At 36.5% G+C, this 26718-nt stretch overlaps 1 protein-coding gene across 7 annotated transcripts in view; it reads right to left on the bottom strand.

The window, feature by feature from the left end:
- Window positions 1-253: 253 nt before the first annotated feature.
- DISP1 (dispatched RND transporter family member 1) overlaps window positions 254-26718 on the bottom strand; it is a 94767-nt gene continuing 68302 nt past the window's right edge. For 5 of the 7 annotated variants that reach the window (XM_026055965.1, XM_026055962.1, XM_026055964.1 and 2 more), the window contains 6 exons: window positions 17299-17328; window positions 13042-13165; window positions 11485-11612; window positions 10955-11052; window positions 8781-8878; window positions 254-3952 (listed from right to left, as the gene is read on the bottom strand). In XM_026055965.1, the coding sequence (XP_025911750.1) occupies window positions 308-3952; window positions 8781-8878; window positions 10955-11052; window positions 11485-11612; window positions 13042-13165; window positions 17299-17328 (4123 nt within the window). In that variant the 3' untranslated portion in view covers window positions 254-307. Of the gene's footprint in view, window positions 3953-8780; window positions 8879-10954; window positions 11053-11484; window positions 11613-13041; window positions 13166-14467; window positions 15270-17298; window positions 17329-26718 lie in introns of those variants that run through there. The other 2 variants (XM_026055967.1, XM_026055968.1) reach the window with 2 other exon arrangements.

Genomic DNA, 26718 nt, shown 5'->3' with positions numbered 1-26718 from the left:
GAGAGTTTCTTTGTATTGCTTTATTTCTTGAGATGGTTTATAAGGAGAATTCAAACTCAAGCGCCCTGGGGCAAAAACTAAATTAAGCATAATCCATCTTCTGAGTTACAGCAAAAAACATTCTGGACAATATCAGGTTTCACTACATGTAATGGCTTTATGAAACGTATAAATTTTACTGTTCTATAAAATACATTTTTCATTCCAAAATGCAAATTATAATTCATATTTAAATCAGGACTTTACTCTCTAGTGTTTTAAATGTACTTTTAAAAGAAAGACACAAGATTGCCAAATTAAAGATTTATTATAGTGTTTTTATTAACAAACTTTCATTGGAAAGTTCTGGGCGCATTAACAGAGGAGGCACATTGGCTTCGATGTTTGGCATTTGACAGTCAACAGAATTGCACTTCACCGTTACAGCTTTGCTACAACAGTGTGAATTTTCATGGCAACCCTCATAGCGAGCCTCTCTCCCTGATCTATTCAGCAGGTGTTTCTGACCGCTTTGGTCAGCCTTCAAAACCTGCTCATTCTGCAAGGAATGCTGATCGGTTTGGCTCTCAGCTTTCTTCTTCTGCTTTGACATAGAGGCTTTCTTGCTTTCAACCCCGTTTACTTCTGTACCACCCTTTCCATCACGCTTGTCTTTCTTCTGACAGAGTCCCTTTTGGTTATTTGATACACTGTTCTCACATTCAGAGCAATGCATTATTAGAGGCCCCACATTCCGGCAGAGAAATTGTGAGGAGCTCGTCACCTCTGGAAGAGTTCTTATGTTTTCCTCTGGGTTTTGACGACCACATGAATCTGTCCTATTTATTCTTTGATGTGCCTGAAACTGTTGCACTGACTGGAGGAAAAAATTTCTAGGCAGAGAGTTCTGTGTCATTGTTCTTTTGAGCCTTCCTTGAAGGCAACTGCAGTGGAGGACATGCTGGACTGGGTGCACATACCCTTCTGGAGCCTGCTGCAAAGCATTTACAGGAGCCACAGCATTTTGGAGCTGTACCGTTCCAGAAGAAGGAGAGCACTGGTAACAGAAGGTATCAYTTAACTGTTGACATGAGTGCGGGCTCCACTTCACTGCTACTTGCTTATACGCATCAGGACAGCTACATTGTCTGTTTTGACAGAAAAGTGGGCATATGGTATGTTGGTCAACAGATGACTGTAACACAGCTGAACTAGCAACTTTTTGTATGCTTTTATTCACTTCGCTATTATATGCTGAATGCATAGGCATACATGTGTTTTGGGGCCTGCTACTGAAGAGTTCTGAGCAGATATGAGTTTCTTCATARGTCACTTTCTCCGCAGGGTTACAGTTACTGGTTTGGGATGCCAGAGGCTCCAGCTCATAGTGCTCATGCTCCATTTCTGGGTTTTGATTTCTGGAGTCCAGCTGATATTTGCTAACTGGATGTGATTTATTTTGTCCTCTGCCTCCTTGTCCTCCTGAAAAGGTCTGAGAGAAGGCATTGCATCGCAGTTTTTTTGGTAGTGGAATCTGGCCACAGGTGCCCTGGGGCCCAAGGCAGCGACACATGCACTGAAAGAAGAATGTTGCAAAGGCCCAACTAATGCACATTATAAGCATCATAAAGGTGCCAAGCTGCGTGTATGCCAGTACTGTAGAAGGCATCATCATTGCTCCAGCTACAAATGTGGTCAATGCAGCCATTGCAATAGCAGAACCCATACGGCTTAAAGAAAAGATGACTTTTCCCTCTCGGTCAGGATCAGGGGCCAAGCGATAAGCCACTCCATAGTGAACAGCAAAGTCTACAGATAAGCCAACAGCCACAGAAATAGTGACAGATTCTAACACATTTAGCTCCCATCCAAGAAGAACCAGGGAACCTACAGTGACAAAAATAGTTCCAGCTATTGAAACGATTGCATAAAGGCTTATAATTATATTCCAAGTTGTAAGAAGCATTACACTAAATGCAACAGCAACTGAAAGACCCATGGCAATCAGAGTACCATCAGACAGACTATCCTGCAGATCATAAAATTCTAAATTACTCACAAACCAGCCATTGCTGAGACCCTCAGGGGCAGAACTAAGCTCATTTGAAATCCAGGAGTCCACCTCTTTGTAGAACTGATGCATTTTCTCATAAGCAAGCGTGAAGAGGTAGGTGCTCTGGAACTCCAATACCACTGCCCGGATAGTGTCATTTAGGTCAAAGCGAGGYCCTGGGGTTTTACTATCTAAATGGTACCCTGTGCTTCTCTCCAACTCCATTATAGCTCTCTTGATACATAATTCAAAAACTTCTTGTTTGTACGGAAAGCTCCAGTGGCTGCAGCAAGGGTAAAGAGATGGCTCATCGCAGTCCTGATTTTCCATCCACTGCTTAAATGTTTCAATAAAGCAGCTTGTGAAGTCTTGTTCTTCAGTCTGATAATAAAATGTTTGATTTCTTAACTTCTGACAGAAACGTAAAATCCAAACCTGTGAAGCTGGGCTAGCAATATTAAAACTGCTATCCAGCTGCAACTTCCCTTTACTTTTAGGGTTTAAAGGGTCACCATTATCTTCAGGTATGACACCCCAGATTACCGTAATTGGCATGTGGAGTTCCTCTCCATGGTGAACACGTTCAAACATAAAAAGCTTTTTGTATTCTGCATCATATCGTTCAAATGGGTGAGAAGACCTAAATACCTGAAACTCAGAGAGCTCCAACGATGGCAGTTTCATCTTTGGATTTACACACACAATATATGCTCCACCTATTGTTAAGGCAAGGAACCAGAAAAGCCAAATGTATCGAAATTTGATAACAATGCATGGCAAAACTTTTTCAAAAAATATCCTGGATGCTTCTGAGACTGCAAAAATAACCTTGTGGAACATTTGGCACAACACCGTCCAGCAGTTTTTGTTGTTGTACACTCTCTGCTGAGGTTTTTTAAAGCAACTGAAAATATTGAGAAGATATCGTTCATGTAATACAACTACGGCAGGTAGCCATGTAACCATCAAAACATAATTCACCAATATGGCAGTGCCAGCATAAACACCAAAACATCTGATTGCTGTGATATTGCTGACATAATTAGCATAGAAGGCAGCAGCGGTGGTAAAACTGGTGACAAACATGGAAAGAGCAGCATGCTGCAATGTGATGCTTACCGTCTCAGAAGTTCCAGCATGAGGTTTATCAAATTTTGTGTAGTTCCAAACATCACATAAGACAAAAGCATCATCTGCTCCGATTCCAACAAGAATAATTAATGCAGTGAGATTCATAAATGGAAAAAACTCAAAATTAAATACTACCCGATAGAGAAAATAAGAAACAATCAAGGAGCTAATTATTGCAAACATAGTCATCAGCGTGATAAACATYGACTTCGTGTATACACACATAACTAACAAAACAATTACAATGGCTATGGCAGGATACACAGTATCCATCAACAGGTAATCTTGAAACAAACTATGTTTTATTCCAAACTCAATCCCTGTGATGGTTGTTACACCATCAGAAGAGTTCCAGTTCTCAAAGTTATCCAGGTAAATATTCATCATGCTTTCTCCTTTCTCAGTTGGAGAGAAGAGCATGCTATATTTTAAAGCTGGTAAGACATAGTCAGCTGTCTTTGGGCTTAGAAAATCCTTGTCCACTAGATAGTGGAGGATCTGGTAAACAGCATTGTACTTTGTACATTTACGAGGCACATTTGTACACTTGAGCTGGTCCTTCCTTTTGGCATTCATGTCCCAGCAGTCTGGTCCCAGGGTCCCATTGTAGTAGTATTTGGCACATGTGCGAAGCAGCTTTAGGGTGTGAGAGACGTCCCGTTCTACAATTTTTTGACATGATGACCTGTTGTTTAAAATGGCAATATAGTTGCCCAGTGTCCAGCTGGGACAGCATGAAGCAGCAGTGGCTCTCTGGCAGAGATCACCAAATTGGGAATGGGATCTGATCTGTATAAAAACAGGCAGGGCAAAAACCCATTTTAAAGTGAGAGTCTGAATGGTATTTTGAAATTAGAAACATTCACACACAAAAAATCTAAGTGTAATGAAAACTGAGACTGCAGTCATTTTGTATTAATATTTTAACTTCTTATTGCCACACACACTGTTTGATCTGCATCCCGTTACTTATACCAGGCTAAATCAGCAGTAACTCTACTGAACTGTCACAGCAGCATAAAATTGGCAGAAGTGATAAGAATATTGCACAGTAGTAATTCTAGTCTATTGTGTGAAGATGCATTGAGTTTTCTTCCAGACTGAGGATTGTTTCTCTCCTCCATTATCTCATACTATAGTCCTGAAAATAAACAGCCAGACAGACTTTAAAAAAGTTTCATTCTGCTTGAAATCACATACAGAAGTTTCTAGGAGAGGCAGAAAGAAGGGATGCAACAGCTTTACAGCAATGACTTCCATCATCTAGGCTCTCTTCTACAACCCTCTTACTTTGTGAGCCTTTTTTGCTCTCGTACAGCTGACTGACATTTCCCCCACATAAGGCAGCCAAAGAAGACATTGTGCTGCATGTCCCTCCCTGAGCCAGCAGTTTCCACAGCACAAGCACAGGAGAAGCRGATGTAGCATAAAGCCCCCCAGACCGAGCCCTGCTGCACAGACAGCATCCACGCCTCGGGAAGCTGCGCCCACCCGTGGGACATCCTGAGGGTCACCTCAGTAGTGAAGGAGTGGGAAAAAAATCCTGTGGCAGCAGCAATCTTAACCAATATTTTGGTTAAGAAATCCCCTTAGCTAAACGAGTGTTAATCCTTATGTGGATACTCTTCCTTAAGACTGTTCTAGATTTAGTTGAAGCCAGTAAGAATATGACTTAGCTAAATCACCATAAAGCACTTTTAAGCAAAATTGAATGTGTCTATAAAATACAATTGAATCTGTTAGCCAACAAGGTTAGAGCAGGGAAGTTTTCTCTAGTACATAAAACCCATGAACTTGATAGGGCACAAGGAATTTAAGTCTTAACAACTTCATGTGTATGCTGCTAAACAAAACTTCTGGCTTGTTATGTATGACAGTAGAATTAATCTTTCAAATATTTAGGTATATGTAAAATTTCAGTCTATTAATCGAGTTATATGCAATAAGCACATATTAATAAAGCTACATTAATGAAGCTATGGGCTTAAGGGTTTTCAGGATTTGGGCCCTAAAATCATTGTCCATGCATATTTCAGATCAGCTAGATTTAATAAATACTTTGGTTTTTTTAGCAAAATTGCACAGGTTTATTACTAGCAGTCATTTATAATGCAGACAAAAAAACTGTACTTGGGGATTCTCCTGACAGTTATAAAAGTTTTAATATGGACTTAATTTTGTCAACCAGTTTTTGAACTAGAACAAACTGGCATTCAAAAAAACAGGATAATACACATTTGATTGTTTCCAGATAAAAACACTCACACATGCAAACTCAGGAAAAACCAAACAACCTACTAAATAAAAGGAAGCACTGCAATAGCATATCTGTATTTTTCATGGCACATCTCCAGGTTTATCCTGGGAGGATATAATAGGCAAACCCTTGGGTCAGACAGGCAAATTGGGAGGAAAGGATTGTATTGTCTTCTCTGCATATTCAAGTTCAAAATGGGATAATGAGTTTATACGTTATTCTTCAATACTTGCTGCAGGCTATGGACATTCACTGGTAAAGTAACTGTTGCCAAAAACAAAGCAACATGAGAGGCAGCTGAAACTTAGAGGTTAAAATACAAAATGTACTTGGGGATAACATTAAAATACAATGTAAAATGTTAATGTATTGTAGCATTGGGCCTTACTTTGCCAGTGAACCAAAGGTATTGCTAAAGACATTTTGCTGTTGCCAGACTAGGTCTGCCACTGGCAGTGTTTTCATTTATTTCGGGACAACTAAAGAAACAAAGCTGTGCATCCTGTGCACATGCCTGTATCTGTAGCCAGATCTCCTTGCCAAATGGATCTGTGCAGTGACAGAGAAGCACAAACACACATTTTTGGGGCTGCAGACTGGGGAAATCATTTACAATCTTTGAAGTTTATAAAATAACTGTTTGTGGTTTACAGAGAAAACACCCTGCGATTAACATGTGAAAGAAAGGACTCTTCTTATCCAAATAATTAAAAATTAGAACACCTCCTACGGCTATTTTGTATGTAGTGTTTCCATGAAGATTACAGGTTTACCATGTGCTRAGCAGCTGCAGGATGAAGCCCCTAAGTGTCAGTAAAACATATAGTTAAAGTAGTTACAAGCAGATGGGAATGCAGTTAACACATAGGGGATTTACTGATAGCTCATATTTAAGCAAATAATTTAGTTGGTGCAGAAATCCCACTCATCATTAGAAAAATATATAAACCCTAAGGTTCACACTTCCAGAAAATGTAGTGCCTGATTTTCCTGTCTTTGAATATGGGAAGTTTTGCCACTTATTTAAACAGAAAGAGAACTGTGCCCCTAAACAAGCATGAATACAACAACAAAGTAATAACTACAGCCAGAGGAGAGTCTGTAGGACTAGGAGGTCACCGAAGTCATCTATTTCTTCTGATAGCTACAGGGCAAGTTAGCATCCTTTCTAGAGACTGGATGTTAGCAGAAGCACATAGCATTCAAAAGTGAGGTATATCTCAGCACTTCATGGGTTCTAAAAAAAGTTCGTACTTAGAAATACCATATGTAAGTAAAAACAAGTGGTTTTTAAATTTTAATGAAAAAAGCTTCAGCTTCTTCTGTCCTGCTTGGTTACAGTGCCTGATTACTACATTCCTAAGTAAAACTCTAAGTTACAAAAAGGATCAGTGGAAACATTATCTGCAATAAATATTCTTTATAAATATCTACACAAGTCTGGGTGCAGCTGAAGTAGCCAACATTTCAGTTTCTCAAATGTTCTTATTTCAAACGAAGAGGTACTTTTGTGGAGTYGAGATGGGTGGTGCTTTTTCTTTAAAGCAGTTTCCTCTTGAGTGATTTCATCACTCTTTCGTCTTCTGTAAATTGGTAGTTGAAATCATGCTTTATTATAAAAGTGTACATGTGTATATATAGGGCAAAAAAAGATGAATTCCTCAGGGTAGTACAATTATTACAAAGATTATTCTTCAGAGGTAATAACTGATTTTATTTTGTTATACAAAAATATTTTTCTTTTTCTATTTATGCTGCATTGCTTTACAATGATCTCTAATATGTGAGATTTACCTGCACCAGCTGTTCCTGTGATTAAACTGCTACAGGTATATGAGCACAGATGAGCATCTCCTACTTAACTCCCCTAATTTTTGCCCTTGCAAAAGGTTATGCTCAACTATATCTTCTGACTGAATCAGTCATGTGACTGCTCCCTAGCTCATTTCAGTCAAAGGCAGCTGGATTAGACTAAATASGGCATTTTGCTCACCTGGCTTATTTTGATAGAAAGCGATAGAGGGTAAGCTCATGAGCCCTCCTGCTAGCGCAAGATTCTCTGGTGGGGAAATGAGCAACAAAGCATGAGCACGTGAGGACAGTAACCACTTACAGCAGAAGAGCCCAACCAGAACAAATTCTGTGCCGACAGACTTAGAGGGAGATTCATCATACAGCGCTTCACTACAGCTCAACATTTTAAGCAAACAAATGCTGGTAGTTAGGGAAAAGAGTTTGGGAATTTGCTAGATTAAGACAATCGTCCGAAAGGCAACGGTAAACAAATATAACAAATATTCCTCATGAAATAAATGCGGTGTATTTATTATGTTAATTGTTTATGATAATTTTGGTTTTGGAGGAGGAAAAACAAGTTTCTTATCAGGAAATCAATGGATCATTATTAATACACAAAAACATACTGCGTAATTAATTTCCATATGAGGTCACCAGGACACAAAAAAAATAGTTGCCTAGTAATTCAAAGAACAAAACGTATTGATTTTCAGCAAGTCACAAGCTTGTATTTTTAGAAATGTGCCACCTGAATGCTTAACTTATTTTAGCCTGTGYCAGTTAACTTCTGTTAGTTGAAACCAGACATCAATTTCAACAGTGTGCTTAGCTGTCTTCTAACACATGCAAAAGAAGCTATAATAGGCCCTGAGGCTGGCTATTACACCGGTCATTTTGGCTATGCAAGGTACCATGTATAAGGAAAGCCATATTTATATTGCCCAAGGAAAATTAGAGCTGTGCCAGGTGGACAAGGCCAAAATRTCCTCCTTCATTTTCTCAATTTAAAAGAAAAATTTAATATCACTCTTAGAATATCACAAGCCAGATCTAATTAAATTGTGCTCTTTGTCTAGATACTGTATCTATGTTTCTTTGATGTCCAGCTGCTAACCTATTGTCTTTTGACTTCATAAATCTAAAAATCCACTAGCTGCCAGAGAAAACTGCATATGCCATTAAGATGCAGCCAGTACAACTGAAGGAGAAAAAGCAAGGAAAACTGAAATATTTGCTGGGAAACATGAACAAAAATCCATGGAATAATATCTTAAGAGGAAACACACATCAAAAGTTAAGTTCCTCCAGTCAACCCTAGCCTGCCCCATTCTGGATTCTGGATGGCATTAGCAGCAAAACCCAAAGAAATTCCCGTGTATAATCTGACTGCATAAATTGAAAGCTGTTTGTTAACCCTTCGCATGCAGACTGACCATCATACAAAGATGTGGACAATGTGAAATGCTCTTATATACTATCAGATTGTAATGGGCAGCAAAACAAACTTTGAAATACATACTTCATATCTGCATATTAAACAAATTAAAGACCATCTTTACTTACCCTCAAGTTATCTACATTGCACATTGACTTAATTGCATTCAAATTCCATAAATTCTCTCCCTCTGTTGAAGTAAATACCACTCGTGAATAGCGATCACCTGAAATTACAGTAGGAGGGTTTATGGATTATTCAGGTGTGTCTGGTATCAAAGACTGAAGCAAAATCCCACCATTCAAATAATACAGACGGAATCTTTGTCAGATCATGCGAATACACCTCCTTTTCAAGATGATCTCTTTATCTGTAAGATTCAGTCCACATGAAAGTTTCAGTTTCCTTAAAGTGCTTATAGTAAATATGGCATCTTAAATATTATATACCATTCAGAAGTTCTACAGAATTCTATCCAAGCAAACTATCTTCTGAAATATGACAAACAAATGAAAATCAAAAGATCTAATCAGCAGACTATGAAATTCTTGGCACAGTATAATGGCATCACATAGATAATAGTAATCAAAGGCTGATTCAGTAAGACATTTGGGAATATAAATAATAATTATAAAGATGTTTCTACAAGAATGTTTTTGCTTCAGAAGCGAATGACTGCAGTAGAAATTGTTGTGATATCCTTGAGGCCATTTTAAAAGAATTCTACAGTTTAGACACACACAAAGCTTAAATTACAAATTAAATCACATTTATTAGGAGACAGCTTTTAGGAAGAAAATTATTACTTAGTAGCAGCAAGATCATCACGCATAGCTAACCAGGGAAACATATACACACACATCCACAAATCTATGGTACTGTGTAGTACAATACGGTACTTCGGGTTAAGAAACATTATCAGGTTAATTACAATGTTTCAAATACCAAAAGGCTGAATTTTTCCCTCTGTTGTGAATTGGCAGAATTGTTGCCTCTCAGAGAACTGTGATCAAAAGACACAGGAGTAGTGCTTTAATATCTTTGACTGTGCTTTAGGATCAGGGAAGCTGAAATCTGCTGATCCTGGAGCAGACAAAGAAAGATACCAGGGATGACAAATACCGGTCAAGAGGAAATAAAMYGTTTTCTTTACATAACGTGCTGGCAACCTTCCCATAGAAGMATAATTCTGTCATGACTGCTATGATTGAGACTATGCAGAAACGGTAGTGGAAAGCATAAGAATGAGACTTAAAACACAAAAAAACAGTGGGCAGGATAAGAGCAGTTAATTCTGCTTCAAGTTGTGGTTAATGCTCAGTAGAGTTTCCAGTACATTTGCTCATCCTTATGAGAGGTCTAATTAGTCTAATTCAGTTCTGCTCATAGGAGCAGAATTGATGACCTTGTGCACTTCCTCTCACTTATATTAGATGTAAGACCTTACTGTAATTGAAAAAATCATAAATCTATTTTTCACCTCTTTTTTCCTGGTTATKGCTCTCTCAGATTAAGTAATGTAAACAAACAATTACACAATTATGTTTTCATGTTGTAATCAGTGCTCACACACTGAAGCAGCAGGTCACATACTGATGTAGCAGCAAAAAGCCCAAGTCTCAAGGCATTCTATGAATAAAGGCAAGATCTACATCTGCTAATGCATGCTCTCTGTCAGAACACAACCTATCAAAGTTTTGCAGTATGTCTTGTAAGAAGTTCAGTACAGATTTCTTTGTTAAAATAACCTCTTTACTTGAAACTAAAGATCTTCACAGGCCTTTGGTTTTTAAGGGTTTTTTTTGCTTTTTCTTTTAAACCCTAAATCCTGGGCAGGATGTGACCTGTGGATGTCTTTTAGAAAAGAGCATCATAAAAACATAAAGAGGAAAAGTACTTTGGTTAAGTTTTTTTTTAGATTTATGTTGATGTGTTGATGGCACAGATAAAACACTTCTTTCTTAAGCTGAATTAGGTGCAACTTCTGTAGGCATATATATTAAAGACACCGCTTTTACAATGATCAGTATTAACAACAACTCATAAAAAGTTTAAAGGAAATGGAACCACTTAAAGAAAGCACTTTAAGGAAGTACAGTTGCTTCCTAAGACATACCAATAGAATACAACATTTCAATTTGATTCCTTCAAAGGCTTCTGCAGACATAAAGAAGGTACTTTTCATGAATATAACAAGCAAGAAATATTTTCCTAATATTAAGGCATACAATATAAAGAAGAGTTCAGAAATCATTCAACTGGCAAAAGTTTTTAGGCTTCTTTATATCATTTCTCCACTTACTTGGAATATCGCAGAAAAAGGTATCTTTGTGGAAGTTCCAGTCTGCTTGCCTCTTCTCTCTTTCATAGTGATCATCTGACCATCTGTCATCCTGATGACTAAAACAGGATAAATAGTTTTACCTTATCTTAGCAAAGGGATCATTAAAAGGAGTACCCAAGCTAGTCACACCTCCTCATAACTCTTGCATTAGAAAAAATATACTTTTTGTCAATGTGACTTTAGTATTCAAGAACTGAAATATTCATTACACTTTTTGTTTTTAGAGACTTCAAAGGAAATTACATTGAGCCTAGTATTGAAAAATACTCATAATTCAAAGAGAAAACAAAAGTGACAAGATATTTTAAACAGCTTGTGATGAGAAAAATCTAATTCCATATGAAAGACCTTAAAGAAATTAGATGATAAGATTCAGTGTATGTTGAAATCAGTGGCAACATATACATTAACTTCAGAGGGTACTGGAGCAAGYCCCATTTAAGCAATAAAAACAATAAATAAAATGAATTTTGAATACAAATTCTTACCTTTTAGCCTGCTCATCTGCATATTTGAAAGGATAGTTTGCCAGTGTTGCTTTGTACCCTGTGTTTTTCACCATATTATTCCATGTGACCAATCTCTGTCCTATTGCCGTCCCTCTTGGTTCAAAACCCTAAGGCAGAATATTATGAAATTCCATTAATACATTTCATTCTTTAGCTTTAATGGGAAAGTGGAAACATGATCAAAGTGATGGATAGTTTTCAATACGAAGCATAGTTACTCCAGGCATCTACATTTAAGGTAAACTGCTTTATGACAGGGCAGTTCGACAAAGTAATGACCAACCGTATGGACTGACAAGGGATTAAGAATTCTTGTGCATAATATTTACCTCCCTGAGAAATTATGATTATTTAATCTATGACAATGTTTAATACATTAGCTCTTAGTTTTCAAAACAAGAGTGCTCTAGAATGTCCTCTTCTGTATCTTAATTATCATCCTTTACAGATTAAATATGATTAAAAAATCCTGAAGTACATCYTTCTAGTTCTCCAAGAATAAGGTTAATATTTTAATAATTTCAAAAGACTTTTAACCATAATTTGAATAACTTGACTGTGTCAAGAAATATCCTTTACTGTATATTGCACATGTACAGATATACAGTACTGTGATATATCAATAACTTATAGGAATGGTATATTTATATTTGAGGATAATAACTAAATACAATTTTTTCCATAAGAGTCTGGAAAGTTACTCATGGGTAATATAGCTAAGAAAAAGAAAGAAATGAGCCCAGTATTTAATGGAATCTGATAAAGATTACTTTCAGTCTTTCAATATGGATACTATTTCATCCCCAGAAGGCTCTTAGAATCCCCTTTCCTTTAATAGATCCTGGCACTCACTCTTTGAAACTTGATTTAGAACGTATGGTCTGTGTTGTACTCTGCCTATTTTCTAAAACTGGGATGAATTTACATTGTGCAACTTAAAGAAGTTCTGTTGTAGGACATAAGAGCTCTGAATAGCTATCTGCAGAACACCATTACTAGAACTAGTGCATAACACTGTCTGATGTGCAACTGCTTCTTTATATAGCTATTAGCTAGTTAGCTATGCCAGCGTCAAGTTATAATCTTATAATCCTTTTTTTTTAATTATTATTATTATTATTATTTTTTTTTTTTACTAGAGGAATAACCAGGCTCTTAAATCCAATTTCTTTCATGGATTCATCATATAATACTTACTTCTCTAAGCTTACTACTAATGGAATCTCTCTGGAAACTGATTCCCAAACGGATTCATATTAGGGGAAATCTGTCCAGATTTTGATAGTAAAGGGATAAATCTGCCAATTCAAGTTTTAGATCCCAAACAGAGAAGGCTGCACCRCAGTCTTTAGACCCAGATGTCCACTAAACTGAGGCATGTCAAGAGTCAGGGGGTTTGTCTGGGCAGACCTGAATTAAAAAGGAATTTTAACAATTTTACTGCACTGTACTTACATTCGCCATTTCCCGGTATCACTGAAAACCAGCACACCAAAAATACTTATCTGACAGTACATGTGGCTAGTATCTACCTACCAGCAATGGATCAGAGAAGTCAGGAAGATCTGGCACTAATATCCCAACCAGAGCGCACACCACTATTAGCACAGTGCACATGCCCAGCACCACCACGGGCCAGTCRGCTATCAGTGCCGCGTAGCTACGGGGAAAGGAGCAGAGGAAAAGACATTAGGGAAATAAAGGTCATACACAGAATGAGTCCATACCCCTCTCTAAGCAAAGAAGCATGCTGAAACATGGGCCTACTTTCTTTGTTTCCTTTCCATGAAATTAAGCTAAATAGCACATGTGGATGTAGGAAAGATTCGGAAACCACGTTTATTTCCACTACCATTTTGTTAAGCAAATCAGAAAACAAACAAAAAARAATTACTTTCAAATTTCCTCCCTACGGAAACTTTCTACTCTTATGAGAAGCCATTCATTTCAGACTAGTASTACTATTTTTTCAGGATACTGACAAAAATGTAGGTTTTACCTTAGATTTTCTTTCAGTTGATGCAGACATGACTAATTATGGGTTACCGAAATAAATGTTTCTGCTGTACATGTTCAGTAATGAAAACTGCCATGGCTATCATTTATATAAAAAYGAATTGACACTAAAAACGTATATGTGAAGTGAAACTGTTATTTAAGACTGAACATGAATTATTGATATTAATACTTCTCCCATAACTTTATACTTAATTTTTGGCATGGATATTATCCATGCCCAGGAACCACTCAAAAATAAATATTTTGTTAAAAATGTAATGATAGAAAACATCACAGTTTCTTTTTTGAAAGTTTCAGCTTTTTAAGAAAAATAGCATACTTGAAAAGAGGAAAATCAATTTTAAAGTAGAACCTATAACCCAAAAGAAAAAATTTCCTCTATATTTAAAACTACCATTTCAAAACTTACTGAAAGGCTATATTCTAATATTACATAAAATCTGTTGYAAATTCAAAGGTGAAGGGGAGTTGCAACATGATGCACAAACTAATAGCATTAGTTACTTAGTCTTCTGGAATGATGTATATTCTTGGCTTTTAACCCTCAATATCTTCTAAGTTGTCAGAGCGTAAAGAGTTTTACATGCAAATCTAATTTTTGTCATTTTCATAAGATATTTTTATTTTTGTTAAATTGGAAAAAAAGTATGAGAAAACTCCCAAATCTTAATTTCTTCATGATTTTTCTTACAGTGAACACCTGAAATCACAGCGCCTATGTTTCAAGGGCAACATTGTCTAATCTTGGGAGCAAGGAGAGTACAGAAAGTCCACAAAGTTTAYACAGCATTTTAAGAGATAATTATACAGTATGAATCATCCTACACTGATAGTGTCTGTACACACTAAATACTGATCAAGAAGATTTCTACTCTACTTCCTCCTCAACTTATATGCAATGTAACATGAAAGGAAGTTTATAGCGAGCGCGCTCTGCACTTACTTCTATTGCCTTAAAGATTATGGTTCTTTTTCAGTTTCAGACCCACCCATTCTCTAATCACAAGTCAAGTGTCCTCTGCGCAGAAACTGTCTGTCCTCCTGCCCAGATGAGATGTAACAGCTACAGCTAGCTCCTCACTCCAGCAACGGCTTCCCATTTTTCAATCTGTAAAATCAGCAGCAGTGAGCAACCCTGTTGCTGACTTTTTGTAGCATGTGGTACCAGGTACGGTCTAGGGGTCTAAGCACAGCTTTCGGAGCAAGAAAGTCCAAAGTATTGGGTGCACCTCAACTTCTCATTAGGTAAATGTGGAATAATTTTCATCATTCTCGCACAAGAGGTTATGAACCTTAATTAATGAAAGCTTGAAAAGTAATCTGAAGTGTTAGTTGTTATTAAAGTGAATCACAAAGAGGCAGCTTGCCAAACAAGCAGTTGTCCAAAGTAGGACTGAGGGGAAGCAGATGACCTAACAGAATTTCCTATTCATAGGATTCAATTTTTTTTGGATAAACATCAACTGCTAGATTGACTGGCTACTACAGATGTTTGCTCTGAAGTCATAAAAATTATACCTGAAAGATTTATTTTCCTGTTCATCACTACTGCAGAATTTACCCCTTTGACATGCTGTCTATATGATTCCCTTCTCAGCTGAGCAGCTCTTAAGTTGGTTAAATTCTTTGGTTGCTACCTTTAAAATAAACTATGTCCTAGGTGAACTGTTTAAAATGTTAATAAGCCACATGCAGAAGACAGTAACTGTGCATTTACACCTGTAAAATTTTCCTGTTTCTTATATCACATGCTCAGATAAGCAAAGATGACCTGAGCTAGAACAAAATGGACAAACCACACTACATATAAATTTTATTAGTCTGAGTATCACRTGGTGCTGGAGGACTCTGGTTCTAACCAAGTTGCCTATAGATAGCCTATAGCCCAACTGACTCTAAGTAACAAGAAAGATGGTAGTTATTTTATTTTTCTCGCACTAAAAAGCCATAATATGTGTTTAGTTATTTTTTTATTTCCTCTGTGAAAAGTAAGCCACTGCCCCGACTAAGGTTCAATGTAGATGATCACTTGCCTGATAATTTCTGACTCTAACAGAAATGTGCTTCAGTCCACTTCTCAGCCAAGAAATCACGCACTTTCAGAAAGCACATCCTTAGTGCTAAGCAGGTACTTCAGTATTTTCCCAAATCATGATACCTATCTCCTGCTTTTTGATGCCTAATGGAAACTACAGCTGTGCAACTAGCTGGGCATATGGCTATGCTGATATGTCATCTTCTTCTCCAAACTATGCAACTACTAAATGATGAATTCGCAATAACTATACCATTCTTGTCTGAATGAAATCTCTTTTATGCCAATTCATTCCCTGCTTTCAATCTAGTTGTCAGAATGGCAATATTACCTGCTAAGTTGCCTTGTAGCGTGCAAATACATATATAGTTTTATTTCTTTCCTCTTGATGTTTTCCATACACTTGAAAAAGTATATACAAATTTTAAGCAGAACAAAAAATGCTTAGGAGATACAATAAGCAATTCAACCTACATTAATCTCATTCAATTGGCACCGCTAAAGACAAGAGTCAAGCAATTTGCCCACAGGTAATTCAGACCCAGACGTTATTTAAAAAAAAAAAAGAAAAGAAAAAAAAAGTGTTCTATTTTTCCTTCCCATTTTAGGCTACATAAGAACTGGATAGTGTTAACCTTTTTGATTCAGCACCTATACGCAGGCATACTCAGTTTAAACCACTACCCAGTCTCATATAAAGAGACAGGTACATACTACATAAAGTTTCAGTATAGTAAAATGTGGTTGAATTTGTATTAATGAACAAATTTATATAACTTGAAACAAATATTTAGTGAACATGTCTGTTCCTTATTGAAGGCCAAATCCCAAAGGTGGACTATGTTTTTAACGTATTTTCACTTGAGATGGTTTACTTATACTATTACTGAGGCATGAACACTTTTAAATAAGTTACTCTATTGTTTTCTATTATCTTGCCATTCTTCAGATTATGTGTAGTCCAAATCTACTATTTTTGATTGTGTGGGTTTTCTGTTTTGGTTTTAGAAGAAGAAAAGATCACTGCAGTGACATATTCTGAAGTTTTCTGTCAGGCTGCTTTATCGTTATTGCTGATACAACCAAGCAGTTTCTCAGAATAACCCCTTAATCAAAAAAAGTCAAATCAGCCACAGAAACGTTATGCTTGTGCAGACAGTGTACATATATACACAAACAAAGAAAATGTAATTCACTGCAGTCAAAAAAATCTTAAAAATATTTGCCAGAAAGGAACATTGAAATCTGCCTTAAATTTTACAGTTCTTGCCCAGTGTTCTGTCTTCCCAAGTGGCAAAAGGAGAGGCTATTTATGAAGAGACGACTTAGGGGGATCACACAAGCTTGGCCACCTTCCGTGGCTGATCCTCTTCAGGCCACACACACACACACCCCCAGGATCCACAGCTGTTTGACTAGGGATGTTAAAAAGCACATCCCTGCCTACTCCTTTTCATGGTCATTTGTGGACCTGCTGTAGATCAAATTTTCTTAACCTCTTTTGACCCACCTAATGCTATTTGCCTCCACTGCTTCCTGTGGCAGTTCCAGAAATTCACTGTGTTGTCAACATTCACTGTGTAAAATACACTTTAAAAAATAAAACTTTTTAAAATTCATTGCCTACTATTTTCACTGAATGTCCCCTATATCTTGTATTGTATGGAGAATAACAGTTTAGCCTTCACCTTATTCACTGCCTTCATGATTTTGTAAACCTCACATGTAATACACCTTACCTTTTTGGTAACTTGAATGGTCTGGCTGGTCTGCAAAAAAAAAAAAGTATAATTGCAAATATATGAAACATACATGTATATACTAATTTGTTTAATTCTTCTCTTTCATGGATAAGCAGCAAAATATCAGATATTTAAGAATATAAATTATTTTAAAAGGCATACGATCATATTCAATTGAGCCTCTGCAAACAAGTAATTCAGAGAATAATTATAGCTACAAAGACAGCTGGGTTTTCAAAAGTGGAATTTTGAGGCAGCTGATTTTCAGGATTACTATTTGAGAGGCTTTTCAAGTTTTCAATAAGAGACCAAATAAACTAACAAGATAAAAATTCAGTACCATAAAAATTATGACAAAGTTTGCATTTGATGGGAAAAGACAACCAAAACACCACCTTCCAACACTGCAATTCATTAACCTTCTTAATTGTCCTTGTAGTTCCATCACAGAAAGTAATTCTGGCCCTAATTCTGTCTTTCCATAATTAGGAAAAATAGAATGACAAAACGTACCCATATGATATACCTTTTCTATGTAGCTTTTTGATATTTATTAAAAATCTAACACAAATAACATTACTTTGATGGATAAGAGAAAGCAAACCCAAATGCAAATTATTTATATTTGCTGCTGTTCAGTGAGCACTTCATTTTGTTAGTTACTGGATCCTTAAGTTTCATATAGACTTCACTTTAAAAGGAGATGGGAAAAAAAGAAGCCCTAACTTCCATAAATAACCTGTAAGTCCTTTTAAGAACTTCCTGTCTACGAATGTGACATATAATCATTCTGAAGATGTAACCAAACCATAGCTTCAGGTAAGTTATGAACTTACCTGAAGTTCATAAGGGAACTTATTTTACTTTTACCATCAAGGTCATATTTAACGCTCTTTCTTTAGAAAGTATAGAAAACAATTAATTAAGAAGCAGCTCTTTGCATAAAATAGATCACTTAATATTTCTGCACTGAGGTCTCCAAAAGAGTAAAGATTTGTATGTTTTCACACCACAGAATTAACAGCTCAAACACTGGAGTCTTCAGAAATTTTCATAAAAATTTAAAGATTAATTCACTGCTCAAGAATGAGACTTGTTGTCCTTTGAAGAATGAGATTCACACACCACAGTGAAATCCTAGTCCAGGGGAGTGAAATGTGCTGGCATAATCATCTCAAGGTAGTTGCAACTGTGCCCATACTAGGTGGCAGTACTGCTTAGACTACATTTATTTCTAAATCAGAACAGCTGCATTGGTAAAGGGGAAATAATTCATATAAAATGAACCTCAGAAAGTCAATAGTCTGTTACACCAAAAAAAAAAAAAAAAGTACAATTTAATGTAAAACAGGTCTCACCACAGCACCAGACCACTTCAGACATATATTCAAAGCATTGCTAACTAGTATGATTGCAAAAGGGGTGATAAAAGAATGTGTGTAATTCACAGCCTGGAATAATATAAATGCTAGCTTTCCTATTAGCACTTTCATTAGTGGAGAGGATGGAAGAAAAAATAAACTAGAGAAGCTAAAAACTGCTCTTAAGCTGTCTTTTACTCCTCACCTTCATTAATGGCGTGTCTCAACTGATATAGCACATAACTATAAATATTATAGAACGTTTCCTCAAGAAATATAAAGACAATTTATGTATTTGCTCAAGAAATATAGAGTAATTTTAATCTAACTATGACAAGAAATTTAAGAATTGTAAGAAAGTAAAATTCTCTCAGCTGTACTTCACTGCTGTCTGGAAATGCTCTGAACGGCCGAGCGGACCTGCTAACTGGGACATGAATGTAGGTAGCAAATAGTAGTAAAAACTGCTACTAGCAGCCATGAGAAAACTGGAGAAAGGGAAAAGAAAGGCAGAACATCCAATCTTCAGTTGCAGTAACTCAAAGATTGAGGAAACGCACAGACATAAACTGATTGCAGAAATGATTCTGCAACGATAACTTGTCTGAGGCTGAAAAGGAGTCCCATGCAGGCTCAGGAAACTTCTTGCCTTCCCATCTACAGTCTCAACCACAAAACCAGCTTTTCTCAACTCAGGCTACACTGGAAGATGGGAACCTGGATACCAGACTCAGAAGTCACTGAATTTGAATCTGAAGTGAATAGTAACAGGAACGTATATGAAGAGAAATACTTAAACAGGCGAGTCTTTCATGCATTAACACGTCACCAAAGAATACAGAAATAGTTGCTTTGCCTAAATGTTAGAATCAGGTACAGCCCCAATGAAGAGCACAAACTATGAATYCATGCTTCTGTGCCTGTAGGAAAAAGGGAATAAAGATACAAACCGAGTCAGAGAACAGGTTTTTGTAATTGCAGCATACATCTTTGTGTTTACAGGTTAGAAAGAAATGGATCCACAACATTTATTTTTAACACAGTGATGAAATTTTAGCCTTTATTTGTAAACATCTGCATTTCTGTATATGCTCAGTCTCCATTGGAAATGAGTCATCTCTCATCTGGGTCATAGTGGGCCTTACCTCCACTAACAAAAATACCATATAACTATTTGGCACAACCAACAGCCATCCAAGGACATCAAGCTAGTATAGCTGTTGTAATTCAGGTTTATACTTGTATAAAGGTTTTTATGACAGTTCAGGTTTATGCTGGCAGATAAAAATGCTTTGCTTATACTTGGACTTTTAATCAATTTTAGTATCCACTTTTACAACAAAGTTAATCTACAAGGTTGGAAAAATAAGTGACTGATTTAACTGAGAATTAACTCCCACCGAAACAATATTTTCCTCTGCGCAGGCCAGAGCACTGCTATTCACAACATCATACACCAGGCTGTATTACCGCTACAGTGGTCTCTATGGCTCCGTAAAGGGTAAGTTTGGTTCATCCAGACAGTCACGTCCACATCACTACGCAATCCCCAAAATATACGGGTTTGTTTGGATGGTGAGATACAGAACTGAAGTCTGCCACAGAGTCATCGGAGGACCTAAGAAACATTTGGTGGGAAGGACCAACGTGTAACGACATCGCTTTGGCAATGATGCAGACATGTCTCCAGATGCTTCCCCTACAGTCTCTGCTTCCACAGCTCTCCCAGCCCCTTCTGCATACCTACTAGTTTGCTTAGTAAATGCATGTTTTGAATCTGTCTGTTCATCTAGCTTTACACTATATTTTCATTATGTCCCTGTAATTATACAGCAAAAAATGTTTTCCCAATAGAACTTATAACTTCTTTCAGACAGAACTTTCAAAAATTAACTTTGACTTATTTGTGGTATAAAACAAGGACAAAGGTACCTACACAACCATTCCTCATCCCCCTTGTTTCCCATCAAAAATCAAACTACATTTCCCTCTGTTTCCTCCACCTGCAAAATATATTCAGTGCTGAACAAATGATGATGATGAAGTTCTTCAAAGTTAGGGAGGGTTAAAGGTCACACCTGCTATCAAACTGTTTTGTTTCGAAAAGCATGCATAAAGAAAACCAGCGTACACCAAAATGAATTCCAGCAGTGTAACCAATCCCTGCAGCTGTTGTGATGACTCTATTATATCAGTCAATAGGAAAAGCTATCCCTGAAAACGATGCCAAAAAATTCTTTAGTTATGCTCTAAAATACAGAAATGCATAGCAAAACCAGGTCTTTCCTGCATAATTAATTAATGCTGCTATGTCTAATTTTTGAATTATTATACTTCCATTTAGTCAGTTTAAATAACACCACTAACTTCCAAAAAAAAAAAGTCAAGACAAGAAAGAAAAATCCTCATCAGTTTACATGAGAAAGAAATGGTAAATTCCATAAATTATGTCAGGAAAAAAATTTATATAAAGTATGTTATCCTACCAGAAAGCCTGGGACAGAGCTCAATTCGATCTGCATATTAAATTACCTCTTTACTTAGTAGTCACAAGTTTGATACCAGAAAGTGACATCCCATTTGTTTGTGATGGGACTAGCAAAGCCAGGTTATTACAGAACTACAGTCACTGATAAATATCTAATACATACGATATCAAAGATTGAAACCAGAAGGGGAAATAAAAGGACAGGCTGTATTCTACTACCATTTACCACAAGCCTCAGCTCCTATTCTACAGATGCTTTTCTTCATTCTGTCCTTTCTAATGGCTAGTTTAGACTGAGCATCATACAATTAGGAACTACATAATGAAAAGAAGTATAGATCGGTTTAAGCAAGAAACAGATGTTTTTAACATGAAATTTATTTGGTTGTCTAGCATCCTTCAATGTAACATGGTGAAAAAGAACAGTGGTGTTTCTAAAAAGTGTGGCTGTAAATATCAAAGTTTACCATAGGAAATAACAATAGCAACAGAAAGACAGATTAGAGCACCCGTTTGGACTGTTACAACTCTAGTATTCCAGCCTAAACAATCACCTGACCTCAGCTTTTCTACTCATATTCTGAACAAATGGGAAATATAATGCACTTTCATGTTTGTGTACACTTGAATTGGGGCAGCTCACAAACATGAAAATACTATTGCTTTAGATGTTTTTCAACCTGAGAAAAAGAACGGTACCAGTAGCCTAGTTTCCTTAAGCAAAATATGCCATGCTCTTCTGTCACGCTCTGCGTTCAAGTTCTCAGTACAATCAAAGTTTCCATACAGTTACATCATTGAATTATTTTTCTCATGAAAAAGGATTAGCACGAATATAACAGAGAGGGGAGTTTGGCCCTAATTTCAAGCATAGTAATGAAAAATAAGCTCTTGAAAATCAAAAGAATTATTATATCTCGTTCTACAACCTTCATGTTACCTGGACATTACTTGACCCAAAGCAATGTTTCATGAGCATGTTCCTCAGCATAGAACTGTTCCAAATTAAATGCTTAATATTAAAATTACAATTGGTTACAGTTTTTACAGTGTATTTGCTTCACTGACTTAATACATTTCAGGTGAATACAACTTCCAAGAAACCTGAACAAGTACATAAGTATTCTAAGACTTTCTTTGCAGTCCTTCTTCACAAATCTCAGTTGTGAAGACCACCTCAATTACGGAAACCCCTTTTGCTTCACACTACGAAGAATCAACATTAGCTGCTTCAGGAGTGGGTGCAAGGAACCCTACAGAAGGCAACAATGAAATAGAAAATGATGAAAACAGGCTGTCTGTTGATGCATACTTTGACGACAGCTTTCTACCTATTGCAAAGCAACCAGCATTTTAAAATGTGTTAGCAGTTATCAGTAACCTCACAGGTTGAAAATTATACTAATATGATTCTGAACATTAACATTCCTACCTACATTAATAGTATAATAGTATGTTTTTTCTAAGTCAGTTAGAAAATGTCAATACATTTCAAAACTTATTTTTGTACTAACATACCCAAACAATGCCTTCCTAAAACATTTAAAATCACTTATTATAACTCTACATATTATCCTTCCTAAATATTTGACTTCTGAGTTATTTCTTGACACTTTAAGATCTGATTCGTTTCTATTTCACAATGCGTAGATGTAGAGACTGGAGCTCAGAAGAAGGGCTCTTCTCCATTCCTCCGAGGCAGCAAGAAACCCATCAGCCTTCAAGCTAAAACTAATGCCTGCGGGGCCTCCACCCCAGAGRCGGAGCAACACAGAGGCGCTGACTGGGATTGTCATGCTCTAGTCTACAGTATAAGGCAACATCTAACAGCATCACAGATAAGTCTGAAACTCTCTTCTCCTCTGTTTTGCTCTTGAGAAATAGCAATTAAAGGAAGCACAAAGCTGCAGCTCCCGGCAGCAATACCCAGCTGACTCTGGTGCTTGCTCTGCAGCAGCTGAGCTGAAGATGACTTGAGGAAGCACTGCAGTGCTCTTCCTGCACATCATTGCCTGTAGTGAAGCAGCTTCTCAGAAACTCCCAGTGAAATGCCCTATAAGCAATTCAAAAAGATAAGCAYCAGTCTTTGCAACCATTTTTCCTACTTCATTGCAGCAACTGGTCTCAGAGGAAAAGTGCAGATCGCTGATAAATGCAATCCTCTGGCAAATTGAGCTGAGAACCATGCTCAATTGGGTCCGAACATGAACAGTGATAGCGGACCACAATTTCAGGGCTCAAACACAGGTCAAACTGCAGCAAAGAAAGTCACTGACAGAAACCTGGCAGATAGGAAAAGCCTAGTTTTCTAAACTATGATCCAGAGAGAACTAACTGTTCGCATGGCTGGTCTTCTTCATTTTGGCACTAAGCTGCACAAAGTTTTGAAGATAGATTAAATATACAGCTTATAGCTATTTATCCACAAACACAATTGAAGTAGTTTTCATAGGAATGTAAAGTGATCACCAACAGAACTACAGATAACTCAGCAGAAGAAGCAGTTATGACAACTGCTCTAGCAAAATGGGATCCAGAGTAAACAAAAATTGTAGATGTTGACACAGATCTATACCAACTTAAATTTCTGGAAGTATGGACAAACATTATGTTTTACATAATCTCAATTCTACTTTTCTCATGTAAGTATTTGTAAAAGAGATCTATTATTTTCTTGATAAAAATAAGATCACATGCATAAAAACCCTTATGGTGTTTGGGTAGTTGTCAGGGCACAAACTGTATCTTCTGTTTGAAGTACCTGACATACCATAGGTGCTATCATTATCTAAATAAATAGCAATACAAAAAATTAATTAAAAAGCTAATAGCACAAAAACTAACTTTGCTCTCTTGCATTTCACTATAAAATTAACTTGAGTCAAAAATATTATGTTACAATAAATGGCTGTACTTACTGAAAAAAAAAAATCAATATAAAGACTCTCCTGTCCAAGGATTATGAAGTGTTTAACTCCAACACTTTACTTTGTCAAAGGGAAGCTATTCCTTTGTTGGTAGATCTGGTTACAAGAAGTGATAAAACATAGCTTTTTGTCATTACTACACTCAAGGATAAGCTAAATCCCTGCAGGATAGAACAAGATATGCATCATATTGTACACCTTCCATTAGAACATACAATACCAACTAAATCCCTGCAGAGGAAGAAAATCCTAGTGTTTTCAGCATGTCATTGACCCATGAGAAAAACTTCAATTGCTTTTACATATCAAGCTAGTTTTTGCAGTTATATGAGATATAACATCTATCTGCTCTATCATTTTAACAATCAGAGCAATCACTCAGCCAACATATCCAAGTGATTTAAGTTGCCAAAAAACTTTTTGCAAGCCTCCCAATTTAATTTTCTGCTATGCTGTATAGAGTTTTCCTTGACTCTGATCATGAACTCACTTTTGATGCTTTTTAAACATGTAGTGTTTACTGCCTTCGTCTGCACATAGCTTTGTTTATTTACATCTATAAAGGAAGTATAAGACAACACACAGCAGAAGCAGGTTGTAGTGAAGACAGAGAATTCACTTTTTTGATAAACTGCTTTTAAGTTTTAATGAAAGCCAGAAAAATGCAAAGAATTTCTTGTTGTCTCACAAACAAAATGTCAAGAAACATTCCAAAAGGGTTTTTTTTTCCCTCTAGATTATCAGGTGAGATGATCTGAAACTAACTACTACTTCATCTCAGGAAAATGTGTGAAAACCCAATGTTGCATGTTTGCTTAACCTTATGCTTGTGAATTACTTCTGATAAGTAATTTTTATGCATAAAATTAAGCAGAATGAAAGCCAGTACAGAGACCAAAATCAATAAACTAACTGGCAACTGTATTATAGATGGCCATTCACATTTTTACAGTTGAGATTCCAAGCTTTGTGAAGGCTCCTGTCTGTTTTTCTTGTATTCTTCTACCTCTTGAGTTCCAACTGAGGATCTATGTTCACAGCAAGTATGAGCAAATAATATTGCCTTTCTGCAAGGAAAGTAATTTTAAGTAACGTGTTAATGACAACAAAATCATTGTCTGAGTAATCCTTGCTGTAACTGATTTAAATTTTACCATGAAAATGTATGCTCCACTGACCTACAGCACGCACACAGGGTAAAAGCATATTCCTTTGGCATCAGCAGCAAGCCCTATATACTTAAGTGTAGTCAAGAACTTGCTCATTTTTTTTCTGCTATTAAATCCCTATTAAACTGACAGTTTATTGACCTACTTCACAAAAGTGAAAGGTAGTTTTGACACATCCCAATCACAGACTTCCAGCTTATGCCAGCATACAACAGATTAGTTCAGCAGAAATACATGTTTCTTCCAAGTCAACAGATATGCAAAAAGGTCAATGCAATCAGATTAACATCCTATACATACGTATTTTTATTTGGAAGTTATTTTGATTAATTTAATATCACTGCACAATTTATTATATACTAAGGTTAAAACTTCTACAAATTTATAACATACAGATGACTTGAATTTTAAGTGCTCCTATAAATATCTCAAAGGTTTTGGGGTTCTTTTCCCTTTTGTCTACTGCTCCATATAGAAGGAATGCATGCAGGATACCAAGCTCTACATACAAAGTCTTCACCTTCAGGTTTTTTAGAAGATTCATTTTTGCAATACTGACTTCTGATGCCTTCCCTCTTTCACCTCCCACAACTGAAAACATATTATCAACTCCTAAGAAAGCTAGTTCTTTTCCTTAAGAGAGTCTAATCTGTTCATTGTCTTTAACAGGAGGTAAGTCATMTTCTCTGCAGGAAAATGTCACAGTGTATGAGGAAACTATTAAGGACTTATGCATTATATACCCGAAAATTATTTTTCTTCTATCCTTCTTTCCCTCAGAAATCCCTCTTCAAGGAGTCCAGCCACTTCTAAAGATAGTTCTCAAAAAGAAAACTACCATCATACATACTTAAAATGGATCGTTCCAGTTCTAAGTGGCAAAGTTTATAAATTTAAAGTATATTCTTCTTCAAAAGGTTTAAACATAGCTATGTATGCTTTCCTTTAGCTTCTGAAACACTAAAGGCAGGACCACATATAGTACTGCTTGGCAAGTTAAACAAAAGTTCTGAACTATTTAAGACAATAAAAAAGGCTTAGTAAAATACCAGCATGAATCACTATTTGAAAACAAGCCAGCAGCTAATTTGGAGCAGACTAATATTATTTCAAGATCCGTCACAAGTCTAAAACCATTAGCCGTTTTTCTTTTCTCTGTAATTACAGTGAAATTAATAGATATGTTCTGGGATTTAAATGACGACTAGAGAAGTTTTCAGCAGTTTCACTAGCAAAAAAGTTCCTTCCTTAGAAATATTTTATTTCAAAGCTGTTTTTATTACACTTCCCAGTTTAATGGAGAAATGCAAGGTCATGATCACATCTTCTGTTTCTCGGACAGACAGGAAATTAACATGACCCACCAAATCATAACATGCACACAAGCAAAAATCCATCCCATATCAAAGAGGATGGAAGAGATGTACAAGACCTTCCATTTTAATACATGTATTTCTCCACAAAGGCTGTAC

The sequence above is a fragment of the Apteryx rowi genome, unplaced genomic scaffold (assembly GCF_003343035.1).
Source record: "Apteryx rowi isolate R43461 unplaced genomic scaffold, aptRow1 scaffold_128, whole genome shotgun sequence".
NCBI classification, from domain to species: Eukaryota; Metazoa; Chordata; class Aves; order Apterygiformes; family Apterygidae; genus Apteryx; species Apteryx rowi.
This window is presented reverse-complemented; position numbering and strand designations above follow the sequence as displayed.